General features: G+C 45.0%; 1 protein-coding gene across 1 annotated transcript in view; it reads left to right on the top strand.

Annotated features, from left to right (window-relative positions):
* CAMK1D (calcium/calmodulin dependent protein kinase ID) overlaps positions 1-3,625 on the top strand; it is a 212,595-nt gene extending 208,970 nt beyond the window's left edge. The window contains 1 exon segment of the mRNA XM_032688446.1: positions 982-3,625. Coding sequence (XP_032544337.1) covers positions 982-1,103 — 122 coding nt within the window. The 3' untranslated portion in view covers positions 1,104-3,625.
* The last annotated feature ends 13,345 nt before the right edge of the window (positions 3,626-16,970 follow it).

Raw genomic sequence — 16,970 nt, forward strand, 5'->3', positions numbered from 1 at the left:
ATGTGACCGAGTATAGGTAGAGCATAATTGTCCCTGAGACTGAAATGCCATCTTGAAGCATGGAAAGAAGTCCTAACAAGCATCAAAAAGATCCTGAGAAGTCAAAAGGCCATATCAAACTCCGGTCTGAGAATAATTAATATAGGTTTCATCCATCCTTTTTCACCAGTCTGGAAAAATGAACTGTATTTCTAATTTCTCTGGTGCTGCATCTTGTCAGAGCAAGGTGACCAGGCCAGGTGCCCTCTCATCAGCTTTTCTTGCACCAGAATACTGCTACTCAACAGATACTCAACTTCCATCAACCTACATCTCAGCTGGAACTCCTGGAGACATACCAGCAAGGCCTGGAGCGACGTAAGCTGTCGCTAGAATGATTAAAGTCACATAAATTTGCATTCCCTCTAGGCTTACTGGAACTCAGCAACAAATTTGACCCACTCTACTTCTTTATCAGCAGCTTTCCAGGATGCCAGGGGAGATGTTTTTAGTCCCGGTGCATAGTCTGCTCGTTTAGCTACATGGCCATGATGAGAAGTTTAATCATTTTTAATATGCTCACGAGGAAATTATTCTGAGCAAGCACAGTGCTGGAGGGATTTTTGAATCCCACAACTCTTTTTCTTCAGCCCCAGAAATGTGGAATTGGTCTGGTTGAACACGTATCAAAGCTGGACATTGAATCACTGTGTCGTGTGTATGCACTGCTGGTGGTGGCAGTAGGCGGACGGCCGTGGGCCAGGAGGGCAGAAGATGCCCTGTGGAGGTTCCCAGCCAACCCACCGCTGCAGGAAGAGCAGCAGCACTTTCTCCAGCTGCAGTCCCCTTCTCCAGCTGCAGTCCCCTTCTCCAGCTGCAGTCCCCTTCTCCAGCTGCAATCCCCTCCGCTCTGTAGCTCGCTGCGCAAGAAACTCAGCTTTGCCCACACTCCCACCTCCAAAAAAGTAACATTTCTAACTGTGTTTCTGGCTTTCCTTTTAGGTATGTCTCCATCCACTCTCTGTAGTTTTGTTTCATCTGCTTCTTCAGGCGTTTCTGCGGTCGGAGGGGACCGGAGGCCCAGACCCACCACAGTGACCACAGTGCACACAGGGAGCAAGTGAGAGCGGGGCCGGCGAGGAGCGGGCAGGAGGCCAGGCTGGCAGGTGGCCCCGGTGCTGTTCCACCCCGAGGCACACGCTCAGCGAAGGACTAGAAGAAAGAAGATTTTTTTATGGCCATATTTTATACTGCAATTCTGAAATGTTTCATTTATCACAAACTGCAAATGACTCCAGGGGGAACGGATCTAACAGTCTCTGGTGCTGTACATATATACATAATATATAAGTATATATGTATGTGAGTCTAGCAATGTTCTAACTAATGAACACTCATTCTTTTCCCCAGTGATTTGCTCTTTTCTCAGTGTAGGTAACAGTATATGTTGTATTTTTTTCCATTAACTACGAACATCTCAACTGGATTATTTAAATAGAGATACTTTCTGAGCATTATTTTTTTCTTTTAGAAATTACTTCCGGTAATGTCCCTCCTTCCAGTTTGCTGGGGGATAGGCTATTTCTATAGGTAGGAATCAACGCTAACTTTGCAACATGGGAGGATTTCAATGGCATGCCATTTCTTACTCCTCAAATTGGACTGCAAGTCTGTCTGGCTTTAGCAGAGCTGTTACTGCTCAGATTAAGAAACTGCTGCTTTCCCTCCTGCTCAGATTAAGAAACTGCTGCTTTCCCTCTCATCCTTCTCTTTCAAAGCCACGGTGAGAGTTACGTTGACATCAGATGGGAGCCAACTCATGCTTGGCCTCATTCTTTTAGTGCTTGGGGTCAGCACCCTTGTTTCAGAAGAGAGGCAGGTACGTGGTGTCAGGCCAGAGCTGGGCAGAGCTGAGCAAAGGACATGGCAGAGCATGGTCTCATCCTCCAGTTCCTCTCCTTTGAGTCACTGTATATTACAAGCAGAGTGGAAGTAAAGGAAGAGTGTGGCAGGGAGTCATCGTCCTCTGTCACTGACTTACTGTGCTGCCCTCAATCATGACATTTAATTCACCAGTCTGGCCTCTGGCATGGGGTGCATCCAGTCCAAGGGTTCCATGACGGAGGTGCTGAGCACCCACAGTTCTTCGGGGCTTTGCATGGCATTGCTGATGCTCAGCACCTCCCAGAGTGGCCAAAGCTGCGTATCGGAAACCAAATAGAAAAGTGCGGACTTTAACTTCTGTGTGCCAGGTTTTCACCCTGGGCAGAGAAGAGGGCTGATGCTTGAACCCCTCTGTGAAGCACTGGCAGGTTCTTGGGTGCAAAGTGCAGGATCTGATGTAGTGTGACTCCATCATGCTTATCTCTGGCCCAGGCTTGACAGGGAGTGCTGAGCTGGGAAAGTAGGATCTCACTGAAAGACACAGGCACAGGTGGAGTGACTCTGGCTTCCCCTCCTCCCCAGAAGCTCATACACCAAAGCAAGATCAGTTTACCCATTTTTTTAATTACTGAATGCATGCACTTCCCAGGCTTTGTGTTGTGTTGCATCATTTAGGAACAGCCACCAGGACTGTTGTGTCACTGTGCATTAAAACAGTTTGAAACAGAGAGGAGAGCAAATCTGCCCAGATGTGCTGAAGGGTTCCAGGTTACTTCAGCACCATTCCCATCTGTGATTTTCCTTTGAGGAGGTGAGAAGGGAGGCAGGTGGCAGAGTCAGGCACCATTCACTAAGCCCTGTGAACATCTTGCACCCCAGACAGGTCCATGCCCCTAGAGGCACAATCCATTCCCCACAGCAAGCTCTATTGCCACACTTTACCTCATTTATCCTGCACAGAAATTGTGAAAGCCGGTCACAGTCAGAGCTGAATGTATCAGGCAATAGTGATTGTGCTGGGAAAAGCCATAAGATATGTTATTTTTCATTGAGACTTCAAAATCCTGCTTTCTTCAGTCAGTTGGCTTCAGGTGGCAGAGCCAGATTTCTTCAATCGTACTTTGAGTGCTAAAAAGCTGGAAAACCATGTGTCAGTGAGCGCTGACTTCATTTAAAATAGTCACTCCTTTGGCAGCACTTAGAGCTGTTGCACTAGGTAGATCTCTAGTTTCCTCAGTATTCCCATTTTCGGAGGGCTGTGGCACATCTGAGTGAGCCCCTGGGATCACTGGTGCACCCCACCATGTTGCAGCTGGCATGGATGCTCACACAGAAAGGCTTCAACTTCAACTTCTCATTTGAGGAAAGATATCAGGTACTGAACTCTTGGGGTTTCATAGCAAAACTCCACATAATTTACTACTGTCCCCATCCCCTGGCCATTGCCACCATATACTTTTATCAGCATCTACATCGGAGCTCTTTATGTCTCGTTCTAAGGCTACTTTAGTTTGCCAGCCTGATTAAGAAAGTTTTAGTTTTGAGAGAGTCCAATTCAAAGTATTTTGAACCCCCGTGATTTCACAAGCCCAGTTGGTCCTATTTTATTCTGCTCAGCTTCAGGGACATAAATAGACAGTCTCCCAGTTTGGCATCAGTGGAGTTCCCTGTTTAACCAAAACCAGGTTGGGAATCATAGAATCATAGGATCAACCGGGTTGGAAAAGACCTCTGAGATCATCAAGTCCAACCCTTGATCCAACACCACCGTGGTTCTCAGACCATGGCACTAAGTGCCGCATCCAGTCTCATCTTAAAAACCTCCCAGGACAGTGAATCCACCACCTCCCTGGGCAGCCCATTGTAATGTCTGATTACTCTCTCTGCAAAGAATTTCTTCCTAATATCCAACCTCCTAGGAATAATTTTATGTTTGTACAGCAGTTTTAAAGGTTAGGGCTCAAGTATTCCCTCAGCACCTTCTCTTCTGAAACCTGAGGTCTGGTTTGAACTTGACCTCAGCAGTTGCTGTGGCCACTGATCAAAATACAGCCTAAATGTATCTTGAAGAAAAAAAAAGAAAAGCAAATGGATTTTCATCTCCAAAGAGCAGTGACAGGAGCAAACGCAGACATGCTGTCCTGCAGATGGGGGGTCCCTATACACTGGCTGCCCCTCCTTGCTAGATGTTTTGTGTGTTTTTTTGTTGGGAAGGTTATTCTTTCCTTCCACATTTGGAATTAGAGTGATTTGGTTTTGTTTCTGCAAGTAATATTCTGCCTTAGTTGTGTAATTTATCATCATTCTCTCTGGCTTGCTATCAACTGCTGGGATCTTAAGACAAGAAACAGAAGCCCTTAAAAGCAAAATTGTTTCTATCTGCTACAGTTTGGTGGTGGGAAGCTCTTCTTTTGTATCAGTGATATACAGCGGGAAATCTGACTGGGGTTCACCGAAAGCTTAGAGATTTCTCTTTAAGTATCAGTTGGTTAAAACTTCTCTATTTATTTCTGGGTAAATCTGTTAACTGAGATGACTTGGCAGCACCCAGGCCAGATTTTTGGAGGGGGCTGGAGATATTTGTCCCTTGGCAAGCACATCCTGGTAGGGCAAACACGCCAGCATTGCTTTCCAGCAATGCTCCAGTGCCATTGCATGTCTTTCCCCTGGCCCAGTCCACCTCTGCTCAGCCACTCTCACAGGGGAATGCAAAGGTGGAGTAAATAATGTGTTCATGGAGGGAAAGGGCTGATAGCCCTAAAGTAGAAGATTCAAAACAAATCCCCAGCTGGCCTTGCCATGAAGGAGTAGGTAGAAAAATCACTCTGGGCTCTTTTCCAATGAACCGTCCTACTAAACAATCTGTGATTTGCTGCTTGCATGAGGACTTCAGCCTGGACTCTCGTTACCCTTTTCTGCTTTACTTTACTGGTACCTATGTGTTTTTCCTTCGTAACTTGTTTTCCTCAGCTCCTTCCCCTTCTTTTTCTTTGCTTGCAGCTTTGATTGTTGATTTTTACCTCCAGAGTCACAGAGGCCATCTCTGATGCCAACAGCAGTGCTCTTGCTGGGAAAACAAAACAAAACAAAAAAATCCAGAAAAGCTCCAGCTGGCCCCTTAGCCTGCAGAAGACATTGTGAGGACAGGCTGCCCATGAACTCTGCGAGCTGAAAGTCAGTATTGCAGTGGCAGGGGCTTCTGCTGATGATTTTGCATGTGACTTCATTCCCAGTGCATCCTAACTCTCTGCTGGATCACCCCTTCTGCAGCACGAAATGGATTTTGGCCCTGCAGCACGGCTAACGGGGAAGTAAAAGTATGGGGAAAACCTGGCAGGGTTGCTTTCTTGAGACTGTGTTACTATGCTGCTGATGTCTCTTCTGTCCTGGTTGCTGTTGTACAGGTGCCATTAGAGTAGTGGGTACAGAAAAAAAAAAAAGTAGGATTTTACCTATGCCTTGTGTGTGTCTGTTATGGTTGTGGTGCCGAAATAAAACCAAGCAATGGTACAGGTTCGTTCCTGATGTGAATCAAACCACAAAAAGAGGTGTCAGCCCACTGGGACATCTCCATGTAGTTCTGCAGTAGGTATTGGATAGGGATTTCCACTGTGCATGTGTCCTGTGTACCTCCACAGCTATTGACAGTATTTCTTCTGGGCCCCTGCCTGGCCCTGAGGGAGTTTGGGTCTTGTCCAAAGGTTTTTTTCTGCCCCAGGAACCAATGCAACCCCTAATTTCAGGCTTTTTTCCCCAAACCCTCTGCCAGTCAGAACATGGGCCTCCAGGATGCCCACGAAATGCAGTGGCAGCTGGCCCTGAGACTGTCTCCTTCCTATTTTTAGGGAAACAAACCCCCAGGGAAAGCCAGATACCTTTCAGCCATTGGCAAGCAGAGAGAATATTGTTCTTTGATGTGAACTTGGCACTAACTAGTTCAGCTCTAGGGAAACCTGTGCTATTACTTCATCCTGTGATAACAGCTCCAGCCCTGAGCAGCATTGGATGAGCACAACATAAAAACACCAGACTGACTTTGCCAATAAGATCATGCAGGCTGTAGCCTGTTCCTTTTGCTCTCTCCAAAGAATTAGGAGATTCATCTACTGGCAAAATAAGAGTTTCTAGGCTGAGCCCCAAGGTACGGAAGCAGCTTCCATTCATCATATGGAAATTCTCATTTGATGCAATTACTTGCATTCTTGATCCCATGTGTATTTACCAATTTGAACTGGGGCCTGAATGCATCCCAGAAACTAGGGATTATTCATGGGAAGGGAGTTTTGCCTTTGTTGTCATGCTTATTTACACCAGAAACTTGATGCTGAGTTAACACTCATCCAAGCAAAAAGCAGAAGCACACATGGAGACTACGGTGTCCAAGGAAAACAGCATCAAGACCGAGAGCGGAGGATTAGTTGGCAAATCACTGTCAGCAAAGGCTGAGTGAGGAAACAGCAACCTGCTCACAAATGCTGCACGAATAGAGTTTCCCCTGGTAAATCAGTCATCCCATATTTCGTGCCCAGCAACAAAGGTTTACACAATCCCTTTTGTTTTCCCTCAGATCCCTGCAGCTGGGTCCTGCCTTCCCATCCTGTCTGCCGGGGTGGTCTGGTCTCTGTGACACGCGTGTGTGCACGTGTACGTGTGTGTGTATGTACATTGTGGCCCCGGGAGTCACAAGTCCCAGCAGTGGGACATCACAAGCTGGTTCAGGTCTTTTGGTCTGACTTTGCACAGTTGGGTCAAAGCTGTGTAAATAGTGCTCGTAATAGAGGACAGAGGCTCTTTAGCCCAGACTCTGGTTTTCAAGACCCCCTTCCCCACCATGAACCATACCACTTACCTGTCCAGGTAGCTTTTTTTTCCTCCTCTTCATAAATGCTAAGGTCAGAAGAACAGCTCTTACAGTTTTTCCATACTCCAGAGTGGCATCAGGGCATGTACGCTCGCAAGTGTTGTGAAAAAACACTGCTGAAATAATGATGACATCAACTGTCCAATAAATGCATGATACTGCACTGCATGTATTAAACTGCTGTTCACTGTTTCTGTATTTCCCAAGCCTTTTCTTCATGCACATTCAACCCAACCTTTTCTCTGAGGGGATTACTTCTATGTTTTGCTTTTAAATTACTCAATGTATCTGTAACTCGAAATCCATCATTAAGTTTGAGTAAATGCAAAAGCTGATGTTTTGTAAACAAGATACTGCAAAGCCTGGTAAGTGTTTTGTCTTTCTGTTGAATGCTCTGCAGCATGTACAGGAAGAGTCACCATCCAGATCAGCTTAAAATTATGCAGCAGTTACATACACATGTCTAGATACAGGGAGCTGAGGAGGTGAGAACCCCTTTTTTAACACAACACTTAAAATTTGATCTGCATCAGAAATTCTTTCCCTGGGTCACCAACACCCAGGGCTACCAAGAAACATGTTGGTGTGTCTCTTTGTTTTTTCTTTTTTTCTTTTGGATTGTTTTTCCTAATGAAAATTTAGACTGGTTCACTTAATTCTTAGTACTTTTCTCTTCCTACAAGATATTGTTTTCTCACCTCTTGCAGAATGAACTGCATTTTGGGGACCAAGATGCTGTGATTCTTTGCCTGCACAAAATAGGACAGAGAGCTGAGCTAACTATCCCATCCTTTCCAGAGCATCACCACCTAAATACTAGCATTAATCCTTGAACATCCAATAGTACCACCATTTATCCATGGACAGAGTTTGGCGTAGTACTTTGCCCTTCTTCCACATGGAAACTATGCCCTTGCCTTCTCTTCCCTTAATCATTAACCCATTTCATTTGTGCTAGTCTTTCCAAGGCAGGGTACAGGTGGATCCATGGTGCTTGTATATCTCCAGCCCAAACCTCCTGTGGGCATGAGCAGGCATTGGTCCCAGGTCCTGAGTGCTGCTGTGTCGAGAGATGCTCAAGTTCTCAACACTCCAAGATGAACATCTGAAAGGCAGGAATTGCTCTGGGTCCTGGCAGGGCATGCCAAGGAGCAGGGCTGGAGAGCAAGCACCATGGTGGGTGCAACCATCCGTTGGAAATTATGCAAGGGACTGCTCCATGGTGGCCAAAAGCACCAAGAAGTCCTGAGCCCACCTTAAGGCTGGTGCTTAGCTAGGATGCTGTGCCATCGCTGAAGCACTGTATGGCAGCACAAAAAATCATCGCTAATAATGGTTGTAAATCAGCATGAATTCAGATTGCTGAGGCACCACCTGGTGCAAGGCTCCATGAGGAGGTGGATTGTGTGCTGTGGTGGGTGGGAGTTCCTAGGGGGTTGCTCAGAGCAGCTCTGAGCTTTTCCATCTCTATCTTGCATCCCCTGAGCCCAGTGTGGTATCACACATGCTATATCTTACTAGATCAAGCTGTAGCATGATCCCCAAAGTGAAGAGTGTGGAAGGGTTGCAGCTCAGTCAGAGATAACAGTGCGACTCATGTTTCTGGTCACCCCAACATCAGTGACCTGCTGTACATTGGGCCTCTAGTTGAGAAACAACATTTTGTTCCGTTTGGGCCGTTTTTTAAGATAGGTCTTTTATTTGAGTCAGCAAACAATAAAAAAAAAAGCCTAGTCTGCCAAAAATAGTGACTCCCCAAATACACCCAACTGCAAAACATCCCTCGGTTGACTTCTAATGAAAATGCAAGCATGTTTTCTACAAAGGCTTAAATCTTAATCAAGGAATGTCAGTGTGCCTAATATTGCAGGTCTTGTGATTGATACAAGTTCATAACAGCATCTATGTCCAAAAAGAAGGGAGAATGTGTATTTACTCCATGCATGTATTAAGGCATCGCAAAAGTTTTATCTGCATAATGAGTTTGCAGTACTGCAAATTGTTAATGGGGCTACATCGCAAGTGGTTCTCTGCCTGACAATCATGTATACATATCGAGATTTCTATCATGACAATTTAAAGAGATGACTAATTGTTTTCCTCCAATAAACCCAATTAAATCACCCTGATGTGAAGTCTGATGTTTCTGAGTGCATGAGTCTCCACCCATATGCAAAGGGAGTGAGTCATTTCTATGGCTGCTTCACTGCTCCATTGTGTTTTATGCAATGATGTTCCTTTATGACCCAAAGGGGATAGTGAGATTTTCTTCCTACCCAGTTTGCTCCATGTTACATGGATAAAAGGGTGATTTGTCCTTCAGGTGTTTCCTAAGTGTCATTGGAAATTAGGTTGAATGTCAACATATGGAGACATGGTTGTCTCCTGGGCACTGGGAATATCTCTGCAGGGCTGGGGAAAGGGGATGTAGTTGTTGGAGATTGCTGTACTTTTGATCTGATCCTGGTAACTTACACACCCTGTGATGAGAATAATCAAAGGAAACAGGATTTTCTCTAATGTTTCTGACTCCCTTTGCAGCCAGCAATGGTCTCTATAGGTTGTTGTATCTGCTCTGTCATTGGCTTAATTTTCTTCCAGATTGTGTTCCTGGGGTTGTTATGACTTTCTTTTTATTCTTATTTATTCTTAATTTCTCCACTGTTATTTCTGCCAGTTTTTCATTCACTGGCACACAAGAATTCCTCCCCCCTCAAAATAGGTGGCAAAACTAACGTCCTAAGCAGGGAGGTGGGCCAGTGCTTGAAGTCAAGCCAGGTGGTTTTAGACATCTGGTTCAGTAGCAGAGCTGAAACAAACAGCAATGACAATGGCCAATGCTTGGCAATATGAAGAGAAACACAAACTAACTTATAAAGCTTTCATATTGTGAATGAAGAAACAACCCCCACAAACAACCTGATTAACTCTCTGAAAACTGTGGTTTGCAACTATGGCCACAGAATTAGGATTTGATAGTGGGCTGTACCAGGATGGATGAATAGCCTCCAATTTGTGCTCTGGAAAAGCACATCCGTGGCAAGGTACATCTTTGGAAAAGTACATCCATGTACAAAAATGCTGACTGGGAGTGTGTTGGAGGTGGTGTGTGATACTGAGGCACAGACACATGATTTGCACTGTCAGGAGGCGGCAGATCCTCTAGAAGACTGTACAGTCTTCCCACATGACACAAGCCTGAACTCTGGTCGTCCTTCATACTAAGGACCACACTCACACCCATGTGTAAGTTACCTCTCTGGGTTTGGCTCAAATTCTGCAGACTTACAGTAGATGAAGGTCTCGCCCACATTTCACAATGAAATTAGAATCTCAGCCGGGAAAACCTTCCTCTCGTGTCTTGTTTTTAAAATCATGGGTTCCTCTGTAGGCTCAGTGGTCACTCAGTGTGCACTGAGCTTTTCCTAGCTCCCAGTGAGACAGAGTGGAAGATCACCTCAGGACCACTGAAATCGTGATGCATGACATCCTGATGGTGTCGTATCAGTATTTACTTGATCTTTGTACGTTTTCTTCACTGCTATGTGCTCAGCCACAAATTCTTGGCTGTTTGTAGCAAACGAGATAAAACATCAGTACAGAGAAGCCAGAGGGACAAGATCAAGATGCGGCTGCAGAAAATGTTTTGCTTTGCAACCTTGCCAAAATCCACAGCCATGTTTGCACTGGAGGGAAGGCGACCAACTGGAAGGCTTCCAGAGTGTTGGTATGCCCTTACTCCATACATCAGCCTTTATTCATGCTATACCAAGCCCATTTCTCAGCTCCTTTGCTCTCCAGCACTGTCCCTTGGCAGAAAGAGGGCTCCAATGGGCTGTGGGCAGCTCCTTTTGCAAGCCAAGAGGAGTTTTGCATAACAGTGACACCTGTTGAAGCAGAGGATGTGCAGATGCCCAACTTGGAAGACCATCCAACCTGAGCAGGGATAGACCCCTGTGGTTCAGGGCCCCCACCTTCAGGTGATGCTGAGGAGGAGATATTCTACACAGGGCTTTCAACCACACTCTTGTGCAGTGTAGACAGTCCTACCCTCTCTGGTTATGCCTACACTGAATTTCTTCTTTCAGGCCAGACCTACCTTCCAGTTTGACTGGGCATCCACAAAACAATATTGCTCTTGTGAGGATATTTTTGGGGATCTTTCCACAAGGGGACAACACGGGTCTGTGCTGCCCAAAAGCAATCCTAGGACACTAGGATTGCTATCATAGGTATAACGGGACATGCTGTTCCCACCATATTATGCTTCCTCCAAGCTCTGGACATCCCTGGGAGTCCACCTACATTTGTCTGGTAAGTGCCCTGCCCAACACATCTGAGTCCTTTTGTTGGTGTGGCCTCTCAACCAGACTGAATTACTGTGATGATAACCATTTTTTAAAGTTGTGGGGGTTGGGAAGAAGGACCATCTGGATCAGCACTGCAAGTATTCAATTGAGTATTTCCAGATTGTTTGGCGTTTGGGCTTTCTGGATTACACTGGGATAAATTCCCGACTTTCAAAACTTTGTTGCTTATCCTAAATTCAAAGGTTTCTTTTCTTATTTAATCTTTGGGATTTTTCTTTTTATAATTGCAATATTCTGATGAAGTTACGGTCAATTAATGATTCGTTTACCATCTTCATAGAAGTGTTTTGTTTAGGGAAATTAATAATAATAGAGCTGAGAGGCAATTTGTTGTTCCCATCAAACTCATAAACTTTGTGCTTTTTTTGGCGCCATAGGGCTCTTGTATGTTTTTCATTTTCTTTCTTTAGGGCAGAAGCAAGAACTGTGTTCACATCCATGTCTCAGCTTGCAGTCCAACAGTGACTAGAAATGCATAATAAGTCTCAAGCTAATACTTCTTTTGTTGGAAGCCAACTGGGCAGGTAACCTCCCATACTAAAGAATAACATTTCACATCTTCAAGTTTGCGTTTGCTCAAAGTAGCATCTGAAATGTAACTTTTCCTCCCAGTCTCTGATCCACTGCAGCTCAGCATAGCACCTAGGTGGATCAGATCCTGTTCCAGGGAGAAACTGTGCCACCAGAGTTATTAGTCATGGTGAGCCCATACTGACCTTCAGTGGGAGTTGATGGATAAACTCTTGTTCTCCATAGGGGCACACAGTTGAGCTGTATACAATACAATACAACTCAATTTTATATTATATATGTTATACCTTATGATATTATTAGAGTGTGTCTGTCAGAAAAGCAGAGGGGAACATGACATGAATGGAAGGTTTGGGACTAGGCTTTTCAGTACTCAAATGATAGGATTTTATCATGTATTTTAATTACTTTTTGGTCACAATATCTAGAGAGGGAATTCAGCTATATTCAGGCTAGGGCTGAGTTTTGAAGACAATGTTTAACTTCACTGCCACCAAACATCAACAAGTTCATTGCTGAGTCCACTGACAATCACCTTGGAGTCTCCTCTTCCCTCCCTAAGTATTTGTAGTACTTATATGTTCATTTATGAGGTGGTTTTCAGGGATCTCAAGACAGAACTGCAGAATGGTTGAGGTTGGTAGGGACCTCTTGGAGATCACCTGCTCAACAAGGAGGGTTGCCTAGAGCAGGTGTCCCAGGACCAAGTCCAGACAGCTTTTGAATATCTCCAATGATGGAGACACCACAACCTCTCTGGTCATGGGCTTCACCAGTCCAGGACAACAGACTTTAGCATTTACCAAGCCTTCACTAATGAGTCCAGATAATGTAAAGATAGTCAAACATCCCAAGAAACAGAAGAGGATTTCAGTGTTTGTTTTCAACCTTTGCCACCTGTTTTGCTTCTTTTTTTCCCATGAAGAAGATGAGCATCTCTGCAAATATGTGTTGATGCAGTTGGTAGTCTAAATGCTTCCCTGAAGGACAACCTGCCATGATGCTGGACAGAAAGATCATTTGGGGTAGAAGAGTCACATTATGCAGCAGGCACCGGGTGCATGAGTTTACCAATGGTTCACGTTAAATCTATGGACAGAACCAATTGTTCATCAATTCCTGTGGAAGGAAAACCTTCAGGAAAGAGCCAGCAACTGTGGTTAAGAAGGGCTCGTTAGCAGGACACCTGGGGACTTAATTATCTATGCAAAGAAGCTGGTGACAGACAGAGGAGATGACTTAGCCCCAAATGTGGCTGGACAGATGGACGGCGGTCCTGACATCTCTACCTGGAATCACCATGCCCAGGGCTACCTACATCTCCTTGGTGGCCTGGGAGGACTGTTTTGCTGTGCACCAGGGCAGTGGTCCCCAGCAGGCTGTGGCCTGGTTGTAGTAAGATGAGCCGGGCACCTCAACTGGAAAATATTTCATTCTTTAAATTCTCCTATGGCGGTGTAATACAGTAATTGTGTTTAGCTTCGGCCTCATAACTTGTTTTGATTGTCTATGGCCTTATGGTGGTGATTTAAACCTACTGATTTATTGATTCAGTCTTAATTGGGTCCTGAACTGGGTCATTGCATCATTTTATCTTTAATTGTTCTAATGAAAGTCTAGCAAATTAGGACAGTAATATGATTGCTTAGAGGGATTCTTGCCTGTTCATGCTTCTTAATGAAATCCATAAAAGTGAAAAAAGGAATGAGCTTATCCTACTGAATTGCCATTTGTATTATGCAGTCTGAGCAAAACTCAGAAAATCAATCTGGAGTGCCCTTGGCTCTTCCTCCAGTTCCTGTCCTCAGAAAGTGAAAGCTTAGCACCTCGGCAAACATCCCCATAGAGAGGAATGAAAGGAAGAAAATAGTAAAATATAAAGCTAAAGCCCTATTCCAGTTCCCACTTTTCAGGCTTCCTTTAACTTTGCATACAAGTGATTTAGGAGAAGACCTAAAAACCTACTTATATCCCAAAACTGAACTTCAGCCCACAGATCAGAGTACACCCTGAGAATCCCTCCTGCTCTGGGAGCCCAAATCTCTGTGGGTTTTGAGGTCTTTCATCATGTCCCCAAAAGTTTGACTCATACCCCCTTCTCTTTCCTGTCAGTTGGTGCCCAGACAAAACATTTTAGGCAGAGGATTCAACAATACCTGTGAGAAGGACCTTTTTCTCCCTACTGTATGTTATGCATCCATGAGAAGCAGCCTTGGCCATCTTGGCTGTCCCCCATCACCACTGGGCACTGCTTGTTGCCTGCACAGTTCCTTACCACCTCTTCTCCATGGATTTCCAGCAAGGCTGCTGGATCTGCAGTGCATTTTCTACCCACTGGGCTAATGAGCTCTGTGTTGCCAAAGCTGCTGTAACTTCTTCATGTCCCCTGTTTTATGGCTGGAAATATGCTGCTTCCTCCACTCCTTGCTCATCAGTGAAGACATTTCGCATCTCACTTGACCCTGATTCCCGCTGCAAGAGAAACATCATTACTTATCAGCAGTGAGAAGCCCCCCACCAGCCCTGCTCATATACCCCCAAACCTATTCTATAAAGAATACAAAGAATCTGCTTCAAAAATGAAGTTGCGAAACCAAAGAAATCTGCAGTCAATTAAAAGCAGTGAGAATTAAGAACACAGCAGATGAGGAATACGAAGTTCAGATCAGCTGATCCCCAGCGTGACAATGCATTTTATTTTAGCCCTTTAGCAGAACAGGGATTTTTGTCTCGCCATGGCTGTAATGATGTGGCTGGAAAGCTTCCATTATCTTTTAATTAAACAGTGTGATTACATTTTCCTTTCTCCAGCCTGTTTAGCCTTGAATCAGTGCACAGAACGAAGTACCTGTCAGGGGTACTCTGAGTGCAGCACTAACCACACTCCATTGGCCAGGGCTGGACCTGGAACCCCGATAGCCTGTCCCTGGGCTGCCCACAGCTCTGACTGCAGTGCCACATGGTCTCAGTCACCACAGTAGAAGTCAGATGTCCTGAGGTGGCTATACCTTTTCCATGGGATTTGCAATCTGCTCCCATAACCAGCTCCTAGTATCCAATCGATGTGAAATCCTTCCTCATTTCTCATATTAAATGACCCTGTTGATGCTGCCGTGGTTGTTACACAACTCTACTGTTCCAGATGTGCCTTCATGGCAGGGCTTGGTAGTTATCAGATGTAATGGAGCACTGGAGGAACAATGGAAACAGATGATTATGTTATATATCCCATACTATTCATCTCTTAGTGTGGTCAGCAACTCAGCCTGCGCCCTTCTCAGTGATCAACATGGAAACTGCTATTACAACAGAGCCCAGAGAGGTGACATCATTCTTTCCTTGTGGAGGTGAGATGCTGGAAGGGATGTATGTGATTCTGCGCCTTGGATGGATTTGGTATGCTCATGACGTCTGACTGGTGTTCAGGATGTTTGACCCTTGTTCAGGAGCTTGTCCTGACAAATCTGATCCAAGTGCTTTATTGGAGACATCTGTCATGGGCAATTCAAAGATAATTCTCCCAAACTGCTCTTACCAATCCGTCCACGTTGTTGACATCACCTTTTAGTGTCCTCCTGCCTCCCTGCCCAGCAACTCTCTCCTTGATGGTGATGGATTGTCTCATTTCAGCTCAGCCACTCTCTGGCTCACAGCCCTGTTTTGTGACAGGCCACTGAAGTGCAGCGTGGCTACAGCACCGAGTGCCTGCTGGTCCATGTTTGGTGCAACCGTGTGCCTGCTTGTGGGAGCCACATGGAATATCCAGAGACCACCTCAAACAAGGGGGCTGAGAGCAAGAGCAGCTGATACTGTTATGGCCTCTTGTGCCAAAGGGACACAAGAGAACAGGAGGTGTTCTTCTGAGGTGAGGTTTCCTGGTCTTGCGGGTTCCCAGACATGGAAATAAGCCTTTCTCTCCTAGATGTCAGTGGAAACAAGGACAAGATCATTAATTTTCGACCATGCAGTCTCTCTTGGAGCAATTTCAGATAGTGCTTTTTGTCTCCATAGGGTGAGGTATCAAGTGTGTGGCTACAGGATGGGCTTCCCAGGTGACATCAGGATGCAACTACAGATGGTGCTTTCTGGAAGAGAATTTTAGCAAGTGGCACCACTTGGACCATCACATTACACTGTACCACAGCTGTGGTACAATGCTGAGGATCCACCAGTGACCAGTACTGGTGTGGTCTATGACACTGGGACAATGGATCTGGTTAAGAGAGAGACTCAGTTCACTGTCTGCAACTGAAGAACTCTCAACCATTCATTATAACCTGCCTGAATTAGGGTGTATTTTTCATAGAAATAATATGCTAGATGTAAAAATGTCCTCATCACACTCCAGCTCTTTGCTATGAAGACGGTGATGGTCAAAAAAACCAGCAAAAATATTTAGAGAAATAGAAAATGTTTTTCAGTTGCAAACAGTTGACAGTTTGAAAACTACTTTTTCCATGCACTGAGTCAGAGACTGACACTAGCATGGAAACTTTCAACCTGAACAGTGTCAATAACAGCTACTGGAAGTGTTGTAAAGTCACAACTGCTCTGCTTTTCTGGCAAGGAGTGCTGGTTCCAGACACAATTATAAGATACATTTCCTGAGGCAGGAATTAGCTCTTCATCTTGTGTTCATAGGGAGCAAAATGAAGCCTTATTTTGTGTATGTGAAAAAGAATAGGTTGTAACCCTGAAATTAACCTGAATCACCTATATGTGACAAGAAAAAAGATCAGATTATAAGATGTTTTCTTTCACTACAGAAAAGGTCTTTGTTGCTGCCAGCTTCCAACTAACACTCTGTCCATATAGGTGCATATTGCAATTGCTAACATCTCTGAAACAAATAATTTGAAGAAAGCATAACCCATGATCTCTTTTCCTCCAGTGAGAGCTGCTTTTCCTGGCATCAAGAAATGGGAAAAATAATTTATTGACAACAGCCTGTGACATTTCCTCTTCCTTATCTCTTGAGGCCAAGTCTCCAGCAAGTAGGGTATTTCAGAAATAATAATAAAAGAAATATTAAAAAGAAGAAAGCAAAACAGTTGCCCCGTTCCCATGGCAATGCATGGGAACTGTTCAAGCGAGCACCCCTTCGTGAAGTGATCATGTGTTTGTCCCTCAGATGGTGAGCAGAGATCAGGCATCTCATCCTCTCCCTGGTCTGCCTGGGTTTCCTGGCACGGCAGGTCAAATAAATCCCTTTTGCCTCAGAGGCTCTCTGCTTTTCTCTGGGCAGGGGGAGTGGAACAGAAACGTCTTCTGAGACATAAGTAAGTGGTTGGGACGACCTGCTGGTCTGTACTGTCCTCCCTTCTTGGCTGGTGCAGCCCTTCCCT

The sequence above is a fragment of the Chiroxiphia lanceolata genome, chromosome 5, assembly GCF_009829145.1.
Source record: "Chiroxiphia lanceolata isolate bChiLan1 chromosome 5, bChiLan1.pri, whole genome shotgun sequence".
In the NCBI taxonomy this organism is placed as follows: domain Eukaryota; kingdom Metazoa; phylum Chordata; class Aves; order Passeriformes; family Pipridae; genus Chiroxiphia; species Chiroxiphia lanceolata.